The sequence below is a fragment of the Chrysochloris asiatica genome, unplaced genomic scaffold, assembly GCF_000296735.1.
Source record: "Chrysochloris asiatica unplaced genomic scaffold, ChrAsi1.0 scaffold00071, whole genome shotgun sequence".
NCBI lineage: Eukaryota > Metazoa > Chordata > Mammalia > Afrosoricida > Chrysochloridae > Chrysochloris > Chrysochloris asiatica.
Window position 1 is genome coordinate 6158021 of NW_006408589.1, and position 22902 is coordinate 6180922.

Here is a 22902-nt window from a genome sequence, read left to right on the forward strand (position 1 = left end):
TGGACTGCTAACTGTAAGGTCAGCAGTTTAAACTTGCCAGCTTCTCCATGGGAAAAAGATGAGGCTGTATGTTCCTGTAAAGATAGGTATATAGATAGGGGGACATTAACAATAGTAAGGTAGTCTCACCATGGAATGGTCAACCATACAAAATCAAAAGGGCAACATTTACCCAAGGACAAAGTTCAAAAGGGCTGGGAAGGAGGGTATGATGGAAATAAGAACCTCAGGGAGGAAATGGAATAATGGTTGTTGTTACATGGAAGGAATTGTAATCATTGAGATAAAAAAAAAAGTATACGATTTATTGAAGGTAAATAGGATGATCTATATTGTAAACCTCTACTCAATTCACAATAGAAAGTTTCAAAATAAAAAAGAAAGAAGTTACTAAAAACTTTATAATCTAGATTTACCACATAACCCAAAAATTCTAGCTAGGTATATAAGAAAGGAATTGAAAACAGCTATTCAAACAAATATTTGTACGTAGCAACCCTCTTCACAGTAGCCATAAGGAAGAACAAATCTAAATACGCATCGAAGGATGAATGGAAAAACAAATTGTGGTAGATGCATGCGATGGAATATTATTCAGCCATAAAAAGAAAGTAGGACTGATAAATGCTACAACTTTGACATTATGCTAATAATGCCATTCATTTTTATGCTAAGAATACTATTAATAAAACATTATGCTAAATAAGCAAAAGAAGCCAGACAGGAAACATCACTGAGTGTATGATTCCACATACATGAAATGTTCAGAATAAATAAATCCACAGAGACAGAAAGTAACCTAATGGTTTCCAGGGGCAGGGAAGGTGGGGTGGGAGGAGGTGTGGAGGGTAACTCCTTAATGGAGCCAGGGTGTCCTGATGGGATAATTTGGAACCAGTCGGGAAGTAATGGGTGTACAATATTGTGAGTTATGAATTGTTTCAGAATGGCTGGTTTTAGGTTATGTAATTTCATCACAACTACAAAAGAGAGTGAGAGGAAAAATCAAATCTGAAGTGATCAATTTACAGAAAATATAAATTTGGGGCAAAAAGAGAGCCAAGGAACATGTTAAATGGGACCATGGGGCTACAATCAGCAAAACCCAGACAGGGGGATCCTCTAAAAGAAAATAGCTCCATTTCTTTAGTAAAACTTTACAAGACAAGACGGATGAAGGAGAAAGCTACAGATTAGTTGTTGTTAGGTGCCATCGAGTCGATACCAACTTATAGCGACCTTAGTTTAAAATCTTTTAAATCACATCAAGAAAATACAACGTGTGGACTTATTGGATCCTAATTCAAATAAATATGTTTTTAAAAGCCCACAAGAACAAGCAGCTTATAAAAATCATAAGCTAATGGTAAAATATGAACCCTAATTGGATATAATTTTAGATATGGAAGTTTGTTCTTTTTAAAATTCAGGTAATTTCACATAACATAAAATCAACCATTGTAAAGCATACAATTCAACAGTTGTACTACATTAAAGTTTGGTCTTTAAAAACTCCATATGACATTATAATTATTGTTTTACCCTATCAATGTTTACTTGAATTTAACCAAATATTTATTTCAAGAAAAATCTATTTATTTATTTTGGTGAAAACATACAGCACCCACCATTTCAATAATTTCTACATCTACAATTTAGTGACACTGATCATATTTTTCAAGTTGTGCAAACATTCTTACCATCCTTCTCAAAATTGTTCCTCCACCATTGACTTAGAAGGAGCTCTGGTAGCGTAGTGGTTATGAATCAGGCTGCGAACCACAAGGTCAGCAGTTCAAAACTACTAACTGCTCCATGGGAGAAAGATGAGGCTCTCTGCTCCCGTAAAGATTTACAGCCTCGGAAACCCTGTTCAGGGTCTCTATGGGTCAGAACCGACTCCATGGCACTTAACAACAACAACAACATTGGCTTAGACTCTCTGCCCTCTAAATTCTCTCATCTTACGTTTCCCACTGCTGTGGTCAATTTGATAGCCCGTAGATTATTTCTTAAAATAGTACAATGTTCAAGGTAGAGGGCTACTTTGTTTTAAAGCTACTTTGTGGTTTAAAGTCGTCCACTTTTTTTTAAACTACATTGTTGCTCTTTATACCTTTTTGGCATCATAGAATTTCTCTCTAGGATAATTTTCTGGCTGCTGAAAGTTCATCCTTTAGAATTTCTATTAAGATTTTGAACCGCCAGGTCAGGTGTTCAAAACTCACAAGCCATTCCTCAGAAACCCTATATACCTGCTATAATTAATGACTGTTGCAGTTTCTGGGTGGTGGAAACGGAGGTTAGCTTGCTTGGAGGTTTGAGTCTACCCAGAGGTATCCCGGAAGAAAGTCCTGAACTTCAACTCATGTGATCCCATGTGTGTCAGAGTGGAACTTTGCTTCATTGGGCTTTCAGTGACTGACTTCTTCCAAAGCACCACTGGGGAGACTCAAATCAGCAACCTTCCATTTAGCAGCTGAACATGTTAACAATTTATACCACCAGGGACTCCCCAAATAAACCACTCCCATATAACTCTGTGTCTCTCTCTGGCTCTGCTTCTGTGGGAATCTAACCTAAAAATACTGTCAAAAGCTTTGTCTTGTGATTGCTGAGACTCTGGAATTTTCTCTTTTACCCTGTCACTGCAGTGTCTTACGTGATTAGAATTTCAGATGCAGAACCGTTTTTATATTCCTGGGATAAACACTTCTGGGCCTGATGTTTTTATTCATCTTTAGTTTCATCTTAGTATTTTATTAAAAAGTAGTTTTAAATGATCACAGCTGGCCATGGAAACTGTGATGGCAAGTATAAACTGCTCACTGGCACCCTTCCCCCAAATGGTGCCCAGGGCACTTGTCATAATTGCCATGCCCTAGATGTTGTTGTTGTTAGGTATCTTCAAATTGGTTCTGACTCATAGTGACCTCATGTACTCATACAACAGAATGAAACACTGCCCAGTCCCGCATCATCCTCACAATCATTCTCCGTATGAGCCCATTGTTACAGCCACTGTGTCAAGCCATCCCCCTGAGGGACTTCCTCTTTTGTGCTGACTCTCTACTGAACTGGACTGCTAACTGTAAGGTTAGTGGTTCAGACGTTGCTCCTTGGAAATTCTATACAGGGTTGCTATGAGTGGAAACCGACTTGATGGAACTCAACAACAGCTCCTTTACCAAGCATGATATCCTTCTCCAGGGACTGACCCCTTCTGATAATATGTCTAAAGTACATGAGACAAAGTCTTGCCATCTTCTTTTCTAAGGAGCATTCTGGCTGTACTTCTTCCAAGACATTTTTGTGTTTTTTTCTGTCCAACACCATAATGCAAAAACATCAATTCTTCTTCAGTCTTCCTTATTCATTGTCCAGAACTCCCATGCATACGTTGTTGTTCCTAAGTGTCACTGAGTCTATTCTGACTTAAAGCCACCTTGCATACGGTTTCCTAGGAGCAGCTGGTGAGTTTGATCTGCCAACTTTGCAATTCAAACCAACCTTTATGTTGAGTGCTTATCCTATAGCGCCACACCAGGACCACCCCCAACTTCTTCTGCATATGAGGAGACTGAAAATACCATGGCTTGAGTCAAGGGCCCCTTAGTCATCAAAGGGACCTCTTTGCTTTTTAAAATTAAAAAAAAAAAAAAAAAAAGTCTTTTGCAGCAGATTTACCCAATGCAACAGGTTGTTTGATTTCTTGACTGATGCTTCCAAATACACTGATTGTGGATCCAAGTAAAATGAAATCCTTGACAACTTCCAATAATTTCTCCATGTATCACAATGTTGCTTACTGGTACAGTTGTGCACATTTTTGTTTTCTTCAATTTGAGAGGTGATCCACACTCAAGGCTGTAGTCTTTGATCTTCGTTATTAAATGTCCAAGTCCTCTTTCAGGAAGCAAGCTTGTATCATTGGCATATCACAGGTTGTTAATGAGTCTTGTTATAATCTTCTTCATATAGTCTAGCTTTTCGATTATTTGCTCAGTGTACAGATTGAATAAGTCTGGTGGAAGGATACAACCATGACGCACACCATTCCTGATTTTAAACCATTCAGTATCCCTTTGTTCTGTTCCAACACATGTAAGCATCTTTCTGGTTGGTATTTTCTGCTTTCTTCTCAAGTTGTCCTTTGAAACTTTCTGTTCAGATCTTTTACTTTATCATTTCTTCCATTTGCTTTTGTTATTACTCTGTGTTCAAGAACAGGTTTCAAAGTCTTTTCTGACATTCATTTTTGGTCTTTTCTTTCTTTCCTGTCTTTTAAATGACCTTTTGCTTCTTCATTTATGAAGTTCTTGATGTCCCACACCTAACTTGGTCTTGGGTCTTTAGTGTTCAGGACATCAAATCTATTCTTTAGATAGTCTCCAAATTTAGATGGGAGGTACGCAAGGTTGTATTTGGACTTCCTGATGGCACTTTAGGTTAAACACTGACTGCTAACCAGAAGGTCTGAAGTTCAAATCCACCAGGCACTCCTTGGTAAAAAGATGAGGCTTTCTGTTCCCGTACATAGCTTCGGAAATTCTATACAAGGAGACTATGAGTTCGAATCGACTCATGGCGATTTTTTGTTGCTGGTTTTTGGATATCCTAGATGTCACCTTAGGAGTCCTGGTGTGGTGCTGTAGGTTAATGTGTTGGACTGTAAGGTCAGTTTGAACAGCAAAGTCGGCGGTTCAAGCTCACCAGCAGCTCCTTGGAAACCCTACACAGGGTCGCTATGAGTTGGAACCGATATTTAACAAGTTACGACTCTGTAATATACAAATGTCTGAAAGATCATAATGCATGAGATAAATAGGTCGCAAACCAGTTCTTTCTTCTAGTCCTCCAACCCTACCAGGCTTGTTGTTAAGTGCCGTCTAGTCGGTTCCGACCCATAGCGACCCTGTACAGGGTTTCCGAGGCTGTAAATCTTTACAGGAGCAGAAAGCCTCATCTTTCTCCTGCAGAGCAGCTGGTAGTTTTGAGCAGCTGGTAGTTTTGAACTGCTGACCTTGTGGTTCACAGCCGATTCATAACCGCTACGCTACCAGAGCTCCTAACCAGGCTTGTAGAGGGCGGAAAAGAGAGTGCCTTGAGGACCGCTTGCGGGGGAGTTCCTGGGAAGCAGTAAACCAGCCGGGAAATCCGTCTCGAAAGAGCAACAGCGCTGCATTTTGCCCACTAGGAGGCAGCACTGCGCCAAGGAACTGCCGCCGGATTCCCAGCCAGAACGTGTGTTCCAGGGCAAGAGCCTTTGCCCGCCAGGCCTTGGTGTTCTCAACTAAGAGTTGAGGCGAGTGGAGCAGCCTCTCAGAAAAGTTGCCGGGCATCTGCAGTGAGTTCGTACCAGCTCTTCTTCTTGGCACTGACAACAATCACTGGGTGCTCGCGTAATACTCATTCACTTCCCATAGACGTACTGAGAGTCAGGCGGCGCAGCACGTCCCAGACCGCCGAGGGGGTCCCCTAAGCTCTCCAAAGCGCAGTTCAGGCTCGAGGGAGCCAGTTGCAGGAGACTACAGTTTCCAGAGTGCCCTGCGGCGACGGGCGGAGTCGGAGAGTGCCCGCAGCCAATTAGGGGGTCTCGGGGCGCTGCCGGGGAGCAGCAGGTGGAGCCACCGGGCCGGTGGGCGGGCGTGGGGCCGGATCCCCGGAACGCGTCCCGGGGCTCGGGGGTTGGGCGGAGGGCGCGGCGGCGATCGAGGCCGGCATTCCGGAGGCGGCCCCGGGAACTGGACAGAGCGGGGGCGGGTCCGTGGCCGCCTGCGCGGTTCCGGGTCTCCCGCGCGGCACAGCCCAGGGCGCACTTGACGGGCTCGGGCTGTGAAGAAGGGCGGATCTGGGGAGAACCCCTAGCGCCGCGGCGTCTTGCACCCCCCTCCTTGCGACCGCTGAGCCACAGCCACAGCCCCAAACCGGCGCTCCTCGCCCCTCGGCTCGCACGCCTCCAGCCATGGCTTTTGCCAATTTCCGTCGCATCCTGCGCCTGACCACCTTCGAGAAGAGAAAGTCCCGCGAATATGAGCACGTCCGCCGGGACCTGGACCCCAACGAGGTGTGGGAGATCGTGGGTGAGCTGGGTGACGGCGCATTCGGCAAGGTTTACAAGGTAAGGACACTGGAGACGGGTGGGTGAGTGTCCCAGGAGTGTGAAGCGACTCTGGAAGGAAGGGACGCTGGTTGCCCCGGCCACCACCGGGGAGGGCATAGCGGGTCTGCCCCGGCCCTGAACTCGGGCTTCCAGGCCTTCGCACTAGTGACCTTTATTCTTGGGGACACCTCGTCCAGTCCAGCTGAATCTCCGCGAGCAGGGAGCTCCCTCTGGGCAACGCTACTGCCCTTCGAGCTCCCGTTCTGAGCATTTCCTGTGCTTCAGGCACTGCACTCACCATAGCAGGGGGAGACAAAGGGGCGCCCAGCATCCGAAAGGGCCACCCTAGGCATCCGCAGTAAACAAACAGAATCTGTGACACGAGACATTCTTTGAAGAGAGACCACATAGATGTTTTAGGTATGCCGAGGCGATTGGGAAACCTCAGCTGCGTTGATAGTGTTGGAATCGGTGACGCTGGGGTGGAGGAGAAGGCTCACCTGAAGATGAGTTAAAGACCTGGAAGTGAGAAGGGCAAGGTGTGGCATGTAGCGTCAGAAGTTAAGGTTGGAAAGGTGCGTAGAAGGGAGGTCAGGGCCTGAGGAATGCTGGACTTGGGGGATCAGATTTGATTCTGTGCCTCTGAGTCACAGCGGGGAAACCTCCTCCCAGTCTACACTCATCTCTCCCCTGGAGGAATACGGGCAGAGAGCGTTTCTGGAGGGGTGGGTGGGGCAGTGCTGATTAAATCTTGACACGCTTGCTGGCAGGAGGTTGTGGGTTGCTACTCCTGAGATCTGCTCACAGTTGCTAAATTGTACTAGCGGCCAAACACCTAATGTCTGACATCACGACCTTTCGCGGATCTTTTTTCGCATAGGAAAACCTTTTTTTTTGAGATACCCACCTGCTTAACTGCTGTATGCCTCCAAGAGTTCCCCTCCTTCCTAAAGCAACCATCACCCTCCTTGGGGCTCCTGTATGTAGATGGTAGGCCATTCTGACCCTACAAGTGTCCTCTCAGAAGGCTGAACTTCTCCAGGCCCGCCCTGTGAGGACTTTGTCTCTTTGACTTTAAAGCAGCCTAGATCCCAGTTACTCAGTGTGGTCACTGGACCAGCATGATCAGCATCATCTGGAAGTTTGTTAGAAATGTAGAACCTCAGGCCCTACCCCAGAGCCACTGTGTTTGAATCTGCACTTTTAACAAGATTCCCAGGTGATGCTTAAGCACTTTGAAGTTTGAGAAGCTCTGCTATAGAAGCTCTGTGTGTGTGTATGTGTGTGTGTGTGTGAACTTTGAGGCCTACCAGCCCCATGTGGGTGCTTCTTTTGTTACCCTACCATCTCCACCCTGAGCCAGAACTTCCTGTTACAGAGAGGAACCCCCACAAAAGCAAAGGTCCTGTGGTTACAGAGGGGGGGTCTCAGTGTCACTCACACTGGGGCCTTTGGGATGATTGTCTACACTTCTCTCCTGGAGGGTTCTAAACTTATTTGAATGCAGCTAGCTCTCTATCCTTCACTACAACTCGCCTAGGGTAAGAGGAAATGGTCCCTCTGGACTCCTGCCATCTATGTCTTTGTCTACCTAGGATAGAGCCTGCTCCTTCAGATGTGCTCTGACCATCTTGAGGGCAGCTGGACACTTGGTCAGCTCACTCCATCTCCCATTGTCTCCAGAAGATTCAGTCGGTGTTTTGAGTACACACTGCTGGCTCTCTCTGATTTTTTTTTTCCTATTACCAATTGCTAAGGAGCTCTGGTAGCGTAGTGGTTACGAATCGGGCTGTGAACCTTAAGGTCAGCGGTTCGAAACTACCAGCTGCTCCGCGGGAGAAAGATGAAGCTTTCTACTCCCGTAAAGATTTACACCCTCGGAAACCCTGTACAGGGTCGCTATGGGTCGGAACTGACTCAACGGCACTTAACAACAACAACAACAATTACCAATTGCTGGCAAGTTGATTCTAACCCATGGCAACTCCGTTATATGTCTGAGTAAATCTGTGTTACATAGAATGATTTTTCAGAAGCAGATCATCAGGCCTTTCTTCTGAGGTACCTCTGGGTGGACTTGAACCTCCAACCTTTCTTTTAGCAGCTGAGAGTCTGTTTGCACTACCCATGGACTCCATCTCCCTCCCCCAATTTATCCTGGCTTCTTGTGGCTTGTTTTCTTTCAAACATACATGCAGAACTTTGCTTTCACATTTGTCAGATTTTTCCTTAGTTTGAATTGTCATTTCTGCCAGCTTTTTAACTATCGCCTTGTTTAACTATCCCAGGCGACTCTGGGAGTTTCACACAAAGAAGGCAGTCTGAATCACAACTAATTGTGTCTCCCCTTGGTTTTTCAAGGCAGGTGGATGCTTTTAAATGAAAGTCCAAATTTAAAAGCTACAACAACTATGCTCTCCACATCTTTAAACACATGTCTGGAGAGAACTCTCTGATTCCAGATTTTCTGGTGAGAGTCTTGGAGATGCTCAAGGCCCTGCCTTACCCATGCTGATAAGCCTTTCTTCCCATTGCCTCTGTAGAAAAAGGGATGGATAAGATTGAATTTGTGCAAGGCCAAGCTCCTTCTCCCATTTCATGCCATTGCAAACTAGTTACAAAGGAAAATAATTTCCATTCTGTTTCTTGACACAAAGTAAAGTTCACAAGCTACATGATTTCAAAATTTTCATCATTAGAATAATCATTTTGAAAAATTTGTTGTTGGTCTGAAGACAAGGTAGAAAGGCAGGGAAGTGTTTCGTACTATGTTGAGTGGAAAAGTCTGCTGTCAGTAGGGCCTGCTTGTTGCCATAGCAGCTGAGTAAAACAGGTAATCTTGTGCTGAACAGGGACGAGAATTGTGCAGAAATGCAAGGGAGTGGCTAGCTGGCTGAGATTAGTTTTATGCTTCTTGAAAATTGCTTTGGCTTTGATCTTATATTCTCTTTAAGCCTTTTCAGTTTATTATCTTGCCAGTTTAAAAACACAATATGTACTCACTAGTTTAAAAAAAAAAAAAAATTGGAGTCCTGGTATGGCGCTGTGGAATAAGCACTAGACTGCATGGTTGGTTTGAACCACAAATTTGGCGGTTCGATCTCACCAGCTGTTCACTGGAAACCCTATACAGGGTCGCTGTGAGTTGGAACCAACTCACCTACCCTGAACAACAACAATAACAGTTTAAAATTGGGAATATACCAAAACAAACAAATAAACAACAACAAAAAACCCCAGCTACCAATACTGATTGTTCTGATTAATGAAACAATAGAGGGTCCAGGATAGAATGAGAGAAAAATGTAGAACAAAACTCAAATTCTTAAAAAAAAAAAAAAAAAGATAAACTTACAGGATTGGTAATGAGTAGAGTATCCCCCCAAACCCCCTTTATAACTAAAACCACTCCCAGAGGTCACTTCCAGCCAAGTAACAGATTAGCTCATAAAATAAACAGTATCACCTATAAGTGGTTGTTTCTTTAAATAAACAATAAACTGAGAACAAATAGTCAACATTTACCCTAATGCAAAGATGTGAAGGTAAGGGGAAGGGCATGGAAGCTAGTGAGATGAATAGACATACAACAAGCTTGAATGGAAGTAACAAAATTGCTGCCACATTGTAAAAAATGTAACCAATGTCACTGAATAATATGGAGGTGGTGATTATGTGCTGTGGAGTCAGTTCTGACTCATTCCAACTCTATCAGGTTTCTAAGGCTATAAATCTTTACAGGAGCAAAAAGCCTCATCTTACTCCCATAGAGCGACTGGTAGTTTCGAACTGCTGACCATAAGATTTGCAGCCCATCTCATAATCACTACGCTACCAGAGCTCCTTAAAAAATATGTTTGTTGTTGTTGTTTAAGTGCCGTCGAGTCGTTTCCCACCCATAGTGACCCTGAACAGAGATTCCAAGGCTGTAAATCTTTACGGGAGCAGAAAGCCTCATCTTTCTCCCGCAGAGCAGCTGGTAGTTTCGAACTGTTGACCTTGCGGTTCACAGCCCAATTCATAATCACTATGCTACCAAATCTCCTTAAAGAATATGTATAGAACTTGTTAAAGGAGAGCCTAATTTGCTGTTGTATATGTTTCCCAAAATCATACTAAAAAATTATTTTTTAAAAAATTAAGAAGAAAAAAGATCACCCTGTTGTCAGGAGGGACCAGTCACTGGAGAAGGATATCATGTTTGGAAAGGTGGAGGGTCAGAGAAAATGAGGAAGACCCCCAATGAGATGGATTGGCCAGGTGGCAGCATCGGTGGACTCAAGCGTGGGAACAGTAGTGAGGTTGACCCAGGATCGGGCAGTGTTTCATTCTGCTGTGCATAAGGGTGTTATGAGTCGGTACCGACTTGATGGCACTTAACAACAACGTCTCCATCAATTGCTGTTCACATTTAGATGTATTTTCTTCCAGACTGTATTGCTGTTACAGTAATTTTTAAAATGTGAAGTTGTAATCATATATGTTTAAAGTTCTTTATTTTGTTCATTGTCTTTTTTTAAAGCCATGTTTCATCCCTAAAGCCTTTGCTTACATTATTTTAAGTGCTTTACAGTTACCTTCTGGGATGGCTCAGTGTTACCTGATCATAACTTATTGACTATTTAAAGTGTTTTCTTTGTTTTACTACTAATAAGTTAACATCTCTTGAATGCTTAATATGTGCCAGACACTGTGCTAAGCACTATATAGCAACACAGTGCAGCTGTAATATGATATATGTGTTCTAAAACATCATGTTGCTATGCAAAAATCACCCAGTAAAAACTGAAGGGCTTACAGGGAAAACGGGGTTAAGGGCTTACTGTCACCAGTAGCACCAGAGGGAAAAAGGTGGAAACCTAATAAAAACAGTAGCACACTTACTTTTGTTTTTTTAAACTGTGAGCCAATACCAGAGCCAGGATGTTAATCTAGGTCAATTTTTGACTCCAGACCCCACATTCTTTTCATTTCCTCTTTAATTATGGTAAAGTGTACATACATTTAACAAAAGTTGACATTCTAGCCAATTTAAAATTCATTTTAGCCATTTATAATTTCAGTGATACTGATTACATTCACCGTGTTGTGTAACCATCTCCACTCTTTATTTCTATCTACTCCCCAAAGTGTCTTGTCATTCCAAACAAAAGCCTAGTACAATGTGAGTAATCATTTTCCTCCCTCACCTCCAGTCCTTGGCAACCACTATTACATTTTGGTTTCTATGCAGTCACCTAGTCTAGATACCTCATGTAAGTGCACTCATATAGTTTTTGTCCTTTTGTGTCTGGCTTCTCTCACTTAGTATAATGTTTTCAGAGTTCATCCATGTCATAGCATGTTTCAGAATTTCTTTTCTCTTAAGGGCTGAAGAAAATTCCATAGGAGCCCTGGTGGCACAATGGTTAAGTGCTTGGCTGCTAACTGAATGGTTGGCAGTTCAAACCCACCCAGAGGTTCCACAGGAAAAAGATCTGCCGATCTGTTCCTGTAATGATTGTTGTTGTTGTTAAGTGTCATTTAGTTGGTTCCAACTCATCGCGACCCTGCACAATCTTTCTGATGAGTTTGAACTGCTGTCCTTGAAGTTAGCAGTCCAGTACTTATCCTACAGCACCACACAAGGACTCTTCTGTAAAGATTACAGCCTAGGAAACCTTATGGGGTAGTTCTACTGTGTCAAATAGGGTTGCTCTTAATTGGAATCAACTCTAAGGCACACAACAACAACATCTCATTGTTTGAAAACGTCATATTTTGTTGTCCATTTGTCTGTTGGAGAGTACTTGGGTTGTTTCCACTTTTTGACAATTAAGTAGCAGTTTTATTTATGCTAAATGGGTAGGGAATATGTAAATACCACAATGAATATGGTACTTTATCTTGAAAAATACCTGATGTGGGTGCTGGAAAGGATGCAGTTATGAATTACTGTGGAGAGGTTAGAAAGATGGTTATTGGGAAGAAAGAAGGTGGGAAGTTGTGTCACCAGATGAGGGTGGATGTGATACATAGGTAGCTGGGAGATGTTTGAGGTGTAGTCCTTTATGGCTCTGTTTAGCTGCCCGCTGTTTTTTGCCTTTACCTAGTATTTCTGGTAGATAAAACTCCATAAGCAAACATGAAATGAGTATTGTGAGAACATTGTTCCCAAATGAATCCCCGAAAACTTGGCAATTTGAACCCACTCCTGGTGTGGCGCTGTAGGATCAGTACTTGACTGTGAACCGTAAGGTTGGCAGTTCAAGCCCACCAGCTGATTCTTGGGAACCGTATACAGGGTTGCTATGAGTCGGAACAGACTCGATGGCACTTGACAACAAGAGGTGCCACTTCAGGAGACGGACCTGGCAACTTGTTTCTTCAAGGTCTCAGCGGTCTCAGCCTTAATTAATCACTCTGTGGAGCACAGCTGTATTCTGCATGTGGGTCATCTTGAGTCAGACCAAAGTTCCACTGCAGCTAACAACAGAAGATGGAGTTGGGGGCCTTCCGAAAGTTCCAGGAAAAATGGAATTAAAGTTGCCTTGGAACAAAGTGTACACTTTCAAATAAGCCTCACAGCAGAATTGACTGTTGATGAACAGCTTTGCTTCTTTCTCTAAAATTATTTTTCAGGCTAGACTTCTAGTAGGGTATTACTAGGTATTACTAGGTCAAAGGGAATGCATATTTGAGGATAACTTTTTAAATAACACAAGATTTAAAATGTAACAATAGAGTGCCCTTTGTCCCTAGCTCTTGCAGAGGGACAGTCCCTGAGCCCTCTTAGACACTGAGAGACAGGAGACCTTAAGGGCCCTCCACAGCAGGGCTGACTTTGTGAAGTGATTGCTAACCTGCATCCTTCAAGTGCAACTTCCTGCCCTCTGGCCCTCCCTCCCTCCCTGCTACCAGTGAAGGCGTTCAGCGGAGGTTTCTCCCTTTACCTCCTCTCCTGCTTAATGCTGTTAAAGCCAGCTTCCGCTTCCTCCAGGGGGCTCTGGTACAGCTTGCCTCCTCCTCCGGAAAGAGATCTGCCCCCGGGGCAGTAACCTTATTTCCGATCAGCCAAGTATTTTTAAACAGAACCCAAGCTATTGTGTGAGAGGTTCCTGAGATGCTTACCACAAGGTGCTCTGAGACCTCCTGGGATAACACTTGGGTGTTAACCCTTAAGCACTGAAGTTTTTTACTGGCTCCAAAGAGACCAAGGCCTCACGTGGTACAAACAGTATGTGCTTAACTACTAAAGGTTGGCAGATCAAACCCACCTAAACGGCACTGCCAAAGAAAGACCTGATCTCTGGCACATGGGGCTGCCAGGAGTTAGACTTGATGGCAGTGAATTTTATTTTTTTCTAAAGAGGCCAGATGGAAGTGAGGAAAGAACAAGCTGGACCCCATTCCCCACCCCATCCAGGACCTCTGGTTTCCCTGGCCTGATGTCACTCCTGGATCCCATTTCTGGTAGTTGGGGGAAGAGACTTAGGGTTCTCTAGGATCTGGGTTCCAGTCCTGGTTGCTTCAACTCCAGACAAATCATCTCTCCTCTAAGCCCTGGACTCTTGTTTATAAAATGGAGGTGAGATTGGCACCTTCCACAGAGTCCTGGCGCTGTGGGCTAATGCATCAGACTGCAAAGTCATTTGAACTGCAAGGTCGGTGGTTCAAGCTCAGTAGCTGCTCCTTGGAAACCTGATACAGGGTCACTGTGGTTTGGAAATGACTCTATGGTACTTAACAACAACAACAACAACAACCCTAAGCTATGTTATAATATAAGGAGGTGATATCTTTAGTACTTGGTCCCCATCCAGGAAGTGCTTGGGAAATAAAAATAATTTATTATTGTTAATGCTGTGGTAACCAGTATCAGTTGCTATGGCGCCAATAATGACTCATAAGGACTGTATGTGCAACAAAGTAGAACTGTGCTCCGTAGGGCTTCCCATGGCTGATTTTTAAAAGTAGATTACCAGGCCTTTCTTTCAAGGCACCTCTGGATGAACCTGAACTCCAACCTTGTAATTAACAGCCTAGCACATTAACTGCCCTACCCAGGGACTCCTTGGTACCAAACAGAAATGGAAGGTAAATAGGAAGCACAGGGAGGAAGCGGAATAACTGTTATTGCATGAAGGGGATTGCAATCATTGAGATGCAATGAGTGTATGGATTGTTGAATGTAAAACTGATGATATGTTTATTAGCTTTCACTCAATTCACAATAAAAAGTTTTGTTTTGTTTTTAAAAAGGAAGGAATTACAGACTTATTGTACCAAAAAGAAATGTCCAGTCATTTCAAGAGACAGCATATGATTAGGAATTTATGGTACTGAAGGAAGAAATCCAAGATGCACTGAAGACACTGGCAGAAAAAAAAAGCTCCCAGAATTGACGGAACACAGAGAGAAATATTTCAACAGATATGACACTGGAGGCACTCATTAGTCTGTGCCAAGCAATTTGGAAGACAGCTACCTGGCCAACTGATTGGAAATGATCCATATCTGTGCCCACTCCCAAGAGAGGTGATCCAGTGGAATGTGGAAATCATCAAACAGTGTCATTAATTTCACATGCCGGTAAAATTTTGCTGAAGATCATTAGAAAATGGCAGCAACAGTACATCGCCAGAGGCTCAAGCCAGATTAAGAAGAGGACATGTCATTGCTGACGTCACATGGAGCTTGGCTGAAAGCCGAGAATACCAGAAAGATGTTTACCTGTGCTTTATTGACTATGCAAACTATGCAAACACTTTTGACTATGTGGGTCATGACAAGCTATGGATAACATTGCAAAGAATGGGTATTCCACAACACATAATTGTGCTCATGAGGAAACTGTACATAAACCAGGAGGCCGTTGTTCAGACAGAACAAGGGGATGCTGAATGGTTTAAAATCAGGAGAGGTGTGTGCCAGGATTGTACTCTTTTACCATATTTATTCAATCTATATGCTGAACAAATAGTCTGAGAAGCTGGATTATATGAAAAAGAGTATGGCATCAGGATTGAAGGAAGACTCATTAACAGCCTGCAATATGCAGATGATACACCCTTGCTTACTGAAAGTGAAGAGGACTTAAAATACTTACAGATGAAGAACAAAAACCACGACCTTCAGTATGAATTGCACCTCAATGTTAAGACAGCAAAAGTTCTTATTACTGGACCAATTAAAAGCATCATGATAAATGGAAAAAAGATTGAAGTTTTCAAAGACTTCATTTTGCTTGTAGCCAGAATCAACGCTCATGGAAGCAGTGGTCAACAAATCAAATGACATATTGCAGTAGGCTAATTCATAACGTAGTGGTTATGAATTGGGCTGCAAACCTTAAGGCCAGAAGTTCGAAACTACCAGCCGCTCAGCGGGAGAAAGATGAGGCGTTCTGCTCCCGTAAAGATTTACAGCCTCGGAAACCCTGTACAGGGTTGCTATGGGTCGGAACCGACTCGACGGCACTTAACAACAACAATCTGTTGAACAAGACCTCTTTAAAGTATTCAAGAACAAAGATACTAGTTTGAGGACTAAGGTGCATCTGGCCCAAGCCATGGTACTTTCAGTTGCCTCATATGCTTGTGAAAGTGAAACAATAAATAAGGGAGACCGTAGAAAATTTGGTGCATTTGAGTTATGGTGTTGGAGAAGAATATTGAAAATATCATGGACTGCCAGAAGAACAAATATGAGTTGGAAGAAGTGCAGCTAGAATACTCTTTAGAAGCAAGGATGAGACTTCATCTTTCATACTTTGGACATATAATCAGTAGGGACCATCTGGAGAAGGACATCATGCTTGGTAAAGTGGAGGGTCAGTGAAAAAGAAGATCTCCAATAAGATGGCTTGGCACAATGCCCGCAACAATGGGCTCAAGCCTGACAACAACAGTGTAGATGGTGCAGGACCGGGCAATGTTTCATTTTGTTGTGCATAAGGTCACTATGAGTTGGAACCAATGCACAATGCACAAACCACCTAAAAATAACATCCCTCCCTCATACCAAGGTCTTCCACTTCACACTATTGACATTTGAAGCCTTCTAAGTCTTTGGTGCGGGGAGTTTTCTTTGCTTATTGTAGTATATTCATAGCATCTCTACCTCTACCTCTACCTCTACCCATCCAGCAGTGTCTCCAGATATTGCCACATGTCTCCAAGGATGGAGGGCCCCAGTGGTAGTGGACCTCATCTGCTGTTTGAATCTGTATGCGTTTGATGGATGAATATGCTTTGGTTCCATTCAGCAGTATCTATTCACTTTCTGTGTGTGTCAAGTTTCTGATAGACGATGAGAGTCAGACCTCAAAGCCATATGTACCAGGGTTCGAATCCAGGCTGTCTCACTAACCAAGCTGTGTGAGACTGGGTTGGTCTCTCGTCTCTAATTCTCAGTTTCCCCATGTGTACATGGGTGCTGGTACTAATACCCATTCCACAGAGCTGTCATGAGAATTAAAGGCCCACAGTCTGTGCTCAGGATAAGCCAACATCAGCATCTCCCTGCTGCTTTCATTGAGTGCTGGGGATGAGGGAGGGATGTGTTGACAGGCATGAGAGTATTGTTAAGTACAGAGGGTTGGGGGCAGCTTCCTCAGCAGAGAGAGGGGAAGGCTTTGTCCTGGTGTGCCTGTGAACTCATTTGTCTGGCTCCAAATTTTAATTGATTGCCAAGATTATTTTGAAATTCAGGAGATTTTCAAGACTTGATTCTGTCATCTCTGGATTAGCAGGTACCTCCAGCCTGCATTCCTACCTGACTCTAACACTACATAGGCTGACCTGGTCAGGCCCCCGGGGAATTTGGGGCAGGTAGGACAAAGCTCAGATATATCAAGTCCAAATTCTTTAACCCAGCACTGCCCTTTGTAAGTAAAGGTGAGCTCCACATGTAATTGAAAATGTCCTTGTTGCTGCTGGTTGCAGGTGTGATTCCTTGTGACCTCATGTACAACAGAGCCACATGTTTCTTGGCTCTGCACATCTTCCTGGTCCTTGGTGTGCTCGAGACCATTGTAGTGACCATTGTCTGTTCTGAATGAATGCTCACCTGCCAGCACTACATTGGGCAAAACTGTGTTTTGATCTGTAGGATTTTCAATGACTGATTTTTAGGAAGTCGAGTACCAGGCCTTTCGTGCTAGTCTGTCTTAGTCTGCAAGCTCCATGGAAACCTGTCCACCACAGATGACCCTGTTGGTCATTTGAAATACAGGGGGCCTAGCTTCCAGCATCAGCATCATAGCAATGCACAATGCACAAACCACCACCATAAAACTTCCTAGTTGTCTCATTCAAAAAAGAAAAGAAAAGTGGGAGAGGGGAGTATATTTTAATAAACCCAGTATATCTGAAATGGTATCATTTTAACATTCTATTTATAGAATTAGTATAATATTTATATTCTTTCACACCAAGTCTTCGGAAGCTTGTGTGTATTTTGCTTTTCCAGCACATCTTAATCTGGACTAGCTGTGTAACAAGTGCTCAGTAGCCACATGTGGTCAGTGGCTACTGTACTGGACAGTGTAGATCTGGCCTCTACTGTTTGCTGCTACCCCGCCTCCTCCACCCCTCTCTGTTGCCCTCTCAGGCCCATTGCTCAGTGGGTTTGAGAGCTGGACATGGCCTGTGGGGCAGGTCAGGATGGAGCTGGACCTGGAAGAGTATTAGGGGCCCATTCAAGAGGACCTTGAATGCTAAGTTAAGGAGTTTGGACTTGACGTTTCTGACCTCAGTTAATGTTCTGCCTGCCCCAAGTCCCGCGGGACCTGCCCAGGTCAGTCTATGTAGTGTTAGAGATGACAGGCTGTAACTAGAGAGGAGGGAATGACCTGCCTGAGGCCACACAATTAGAGGATGCCAGACAGAGCCAGGCTTCCTGACTGCCCAAGGCCAAGTTGACCGTCATGAGTGAAGTCTGGGTCAGCTTGGTTGTGCTCTGGTGGCTGGAGCAGGTGGCTGTGGCAGAAAAGGCCAGCGCGATTGTTAGGGCCCAAGTAGAGTGCAGGGAAGGAAAGTGGCCGGTGGAAGGTGACCAAGCTGAGAAATGGGTGTTGTACTTGGGGGCAGGAAACAAGGCAGAATCTATGGGGGGTGGTAAGGCTTGATGTGGTTATTTGCTGTTGAATCAGTTCTGACACATAGAGACTTGTATAGTTTCTGATGCTGTAAATCTTTGTGGGAGCAGAAAGCCTCATCTTTCTTCCACAGAGTGGCTGGTGGGCTTGAACCACTGACCTTGTGGTTGGCAGTCAAGTGCTTATCCTAAAGAGCCAGATAGCAGAGAGGGTGAGACAGTACGAAGACCTCATGTTTTCCTGGGATCTGAGTTGGTGTGGGACTCTGGGTGAATTCCCTGCGCTCAGGCCTGGCACTGCCTCTTGTAGATTGTATGGTCCTGGGGAATTTACTTATCTGTACTTCAGTTTCTTTAGCTGCCAACTGGTGACAGTAATGGCACTACTTCATAGGGTTGTTGGAGGTTGAAATGAGACAACCCATGGAAATCATTTGGTCTGGACAGTTGACTCTGTTTCCTGGCAATCCCATGTGTGTCACTAGAATTCAATGAGGACTTTTCAGAAATGCCTTTCTTTCAAGGCACTTCTGAGTGGACTCAATCTCCAATTTTTCAGTTAGTAGCCAAGCATGTTCTGCCTAGCAGAAACGCCTTAGGTCACAGCCACTGCTATTGAGTTGATTCCAACTCAGGGAGAGAGACTCTTTATAGGGTTTCTGAGGCTGTGAATCTTGACAGGAGCAGAAAAGAAAGCTTCATCTTTCTCCCATGGAGCTGCTGGTAGATTTGAACTACTGACCTTGTGGTCCAACTCGTAACTCATTATGCTACCAGGGTTCCTTCCCCAGCACATTGTTATTAAGTGCTGTTGAGCCAGTTCTGACTCATAACAACCCTATGTAGGGTTTCCGAGGAGCGGCTAGTGAGTTTGAACAATCAATCTTGTAGTTCAAACTGACCTTGAGGTCCAGCACTTATCCTGCAACTCCACACCAGGACTCCCAGAACATTGTTGTTGTTGTTAAATGCCATCAAGTTGGTTTTGACTCATAATGACCCTGTATAGGGTTTCTGAGGAGTGGCTGGTGAGCTTGAACTACTCACCTTGTGGTTCAGACCAACCTTGCAGCGTAGTGTATTAACCCACAGCACCACACCCAGGATGTTAGAAGAGCTCAAATAAATGTTAGCTGTTAGAATCATGTATTGATCACCTACTGTGCATCAGGCATTGTGGTTTACAAACAGAACAAGATAAATAGTAGGGAATGGACCCAAAGACGAGCAGTGACTTGTTCAAAGTCACACAGCTTGTCCACATCATGGCTGGGACTTAAACTCAGATCTCTCTGGCCAGGAGCCTGAACCTTTCCCATTGCACAGCACAGAGGAAGAGGTGAAGGGGCTTGCTGGGAGGGGAGGACAGGGTCACTAAAATGTGTGACTTCTTGTGAGCTGTGCCCTGGAATGTGTGCCCCTTTCTCCCAAGCCTGCCTCAGCCTCAGCCCCAGCCAGGGGATGGCCTCTTTTGCAGAGGAAGTGGTGAGTGGAGGGGAGCAGGCAGGCAGGGCTAGCAGAGGAAGTAGCAGGGGAAGTGGGGCAGTGTCAGGGTGGGGAATCTCCTGCTTCTCAGGCCTGTGTGGTGAGTGTGGGTCTGCTGGTGCTTCTAGAGTGTTGCCAGGCAGGGAGTCTCCCCCTTCAGTCCACTTTCCCCTCTCCTTCTGCAGCTTCCCTACATTTCCCTGTACCCCACTTCACTCTCCTCTCTCTTTGCCTTTCTCTCTGTTTTCCCCGTTGCTGCTCCCCCACCCTCTCCTTCCCCATTGCCCTTGTTGTAGGCCTTGGAGTCCATTTTGACTTGTGGTTGTTGTTGTTAAATGCTGTCAAGTTGGTTCCGACACATAGCGACCCTGTAGGGTTTCCGAGGAGCCACTGGTGAGCTTTGAACCATCAACCTTGCAGTTCAAATAGCTTTGCAGTCTTGTTGTTGTTGTGGTTAAGTGCCGGCGAGTTGATTCCGACCCATAGCGACCCTGTCTAGGGTTTCCAAGGAGCAGCTGGTGAGCTTGAACCATCGATCTTGTAGTTCAAACGACTTTGCAGTCTGATGCATTGGCCCACAGTGCCACATCAGGACTCCTACAGTCTTGAAGCAACGCTATAAAACTGCTGCCTAGAATTTCCTAGGCTGTAATCTTTATGGGTTAAAGTGTTGTGGTTTAACACCCACCAGCCACTCTGGGAAAAGGATGAGGTGGTCTGCTCCTGCCTCAGAAACCCCAATGAGCAGTTCTACTCTGTCACGCAGGGTTGCTATGAGTTGGATTCAACTTGATGGCAGGTGGAGGGTTTAACGGAGCAGATCACGAGGTCTTTTCTCCCATGAAGCCGCTGGGTTTAAACTACTGAACTTTTGGTTAGCAGCCTAGAGCTTAACCATTGTGTCACCAGGGTTCCTTTCCTTCCCCTTTAGCTTATTTACTTTTTCTTACTAGTAGAACCTGGAGTCCTGATGTGGCGCTGTAGGAGAATTACTGGACTGCGAACCATAAGGTTGGCAGTTCAAACCCACCTGCCACTCCTCATAAACACTACAACGGGTTGCTATGAGTCAGAACTGACTCGATGGCTCCTAACAACAACCACAATAGTAGAGCTAGAATTCAGACCTGAGGACTTGGAGGTAGAGGAGTTGGTCAACTTACTAGTCACTAAAGAGTTAACTCTAGCCAGCCTCTGCACAACTGTAGTGGAGGAATGTAGGTCCAGCTGAGATACTGAAGGAAGCCCATCCGATTTCTGCCTCAGGACCTTTGCACTATCTGTTCTTTCTGCTTGACTCTCTCTTCCTCCGATTCTCTGTGTAATCAACTCCTCCTAATCCTCTGGAACTCAGTTCAGATGTCACCTCCATAGAAGGGCCTTCCCTGACCACGGCTCCCTTTTGATCTCCTTCAGAGCTCTTGTTGCAAACTGGGATTCTGTTGCATGTCTCTTAAGTTGTTTTCTGTCCCTCCTGGCAGATGCTCCTTTCATATCTACTCATTGAATGCCTTACCCAATTTCTTCCTTCTTCCTAGGCTGACTCAGCATTGGGGTCAGAATCTGTTTTGAGCTTTCTCCTGGCTCCACTGCCTCCTTGGTGTGTGACCTTGGTGAAGTCACCTCACCCCTCTCAGCTTCAGTTTCTTGAGCTGCAAAATGAGGACCAAAATAGTACTGACTTCAGAGAGCTGTGTATGGAGTGAGATTTGTCATCAACATCATGCCTAGTGGGGAAGAAGTGAGCCATCTGTCTGACTATTGTTATGAAGATTGTTTGTCTGATGGTTGACTAGATGTCTGGATTTTTAAAGCTTGACCAGGCAGATGCCCTGAGGTCTGTGGTTTCTCTTTCCTTGTTTGTTAAGCTGGATAGTTCTGAGGAGATGCTGAATGGGGGTTACACTGAGATTTACAATGTGTTAGAATAGAAACATGGATTTGGTGAAGTTAAAGAAGGCTCTGTGCTAACCTTCAAGGCCAGAGATCAAGTTCGAAGGTCCCAGGTCTGTGCCTGCCCAAGGTTAGAATAGCTGAGGGCACTGGAATGATGTAAGAGCAGTGGCCGTGCCAGGGCCTCATTCCTTTCATCCTCCTTCCTTGGGAGCTCTAGCATCTCTGGTCTGGGAGCCCAGGCCCAATTCTTGGCCTTCAGGGATGGTTACCACTGTCAGAGCTGGCTTTGTCACTGAGGCAGGGACTGCATTGGAGCTGACATATCTCCCTACTCAACCCTGGAATTCTTTCTATTTGCTTTGTGTCTGGGTGGACTCTGGTGACAGATTACAGGGGGCCCGGGCTCTTCCTTCTGTGTCATCAAGCTCCCACCTCTAGGGCCAAGGTATGACCAGGGACCTCCATAAGTGAGGGACCTAGAGTTCCAGATGCCCATGTCTGCCTGTCCTGTCTGCATCCTTGGAAGCTTCTGACCTGGCCAGGCTGCTCATCCCATGAGGGCGTGGGCCTTGCTGTGTGACTTTGGCCAAGTGACCTCTGAGCCTCAGTTTCCTTGTCTACAGAGTGGGATAATAGTACCTCTTACAAGTGGGTTGAGCATTGGGTTAGAAACCACAGGATTAGTAGTTCAAACCCACCAGGCACTCCTCAGGAGAAAGATAAGACTGTCTGCTCCTGTAAACATTTACAGATTCATAAATTCTAGGGAGCCGTTCAGCTTGGCCTATAGTGCTATAGGGTCACTGTGAGTCAGGATTGGCTTGATGGCAGTGGGTGGGCACAAGGGTAACATCAAGCATCTTTGTACCTGCAATCTTATGGAGCCAGTGCCCAAGGACACAGAGCCAGGAGGTGGTTGAACCCCCCCTGAACCCAGCTTCTCATTTAAATTATATCTAGTCTAAGTGAGGCCATGGAGGTCGGGGTGGGCAGGGGTTTAAAAATTGACCCAGGTCTTTGGAGGACAGGTTGGTGATGGTGGTGGTTGTGCACCGTCACGTTGGTTCTGACTCATAGCAAGCCTATATAGGGTTTCCAAGGCTGTAAATCTTTATGGAAGCAGAAAACCTCATCTTTCTTCTCTGTAGTGGCTAGTGCCCAGTGTATAACCCACTATACCAGAAGGCAGCTTGGCAACATGTAAATCCAGTCTTAGACATCTGGATGCAACTCCATATGATTGGTATAAAGTGACCAGACAGCAAGGAGTTGGTCACATAGAATGATGATTCCTCCATTCAATGGAACAGTTGATAGCCGGTAGAAATGGTGGTATTCAC

At 44.8% G+C, this 22902-nt stretch overlaps 1 protein-coding gene across 1 annotated transcript in view; it reads left to right on the forward strand.

Moving 5' to 3' along the window:
• The first annotated feature begins 5965 nt into the window (after nt 1-5965).
• The window catches only part of STK10 (serine/threonine kinase 10), a 205567-nt gene continuing 188630 nt past the window's right edge, over nt 5966-22902 (forward strand). The window contains exon 1 of the mRNA XM_006864812.1: nt 5966-6121. Within this exon, the coding sequence (XP_006864874.1) occupies nt 5966-6121 (156 nt within the window). The remainder of the gene's footprint in view (nt 6122-22902) is intronic.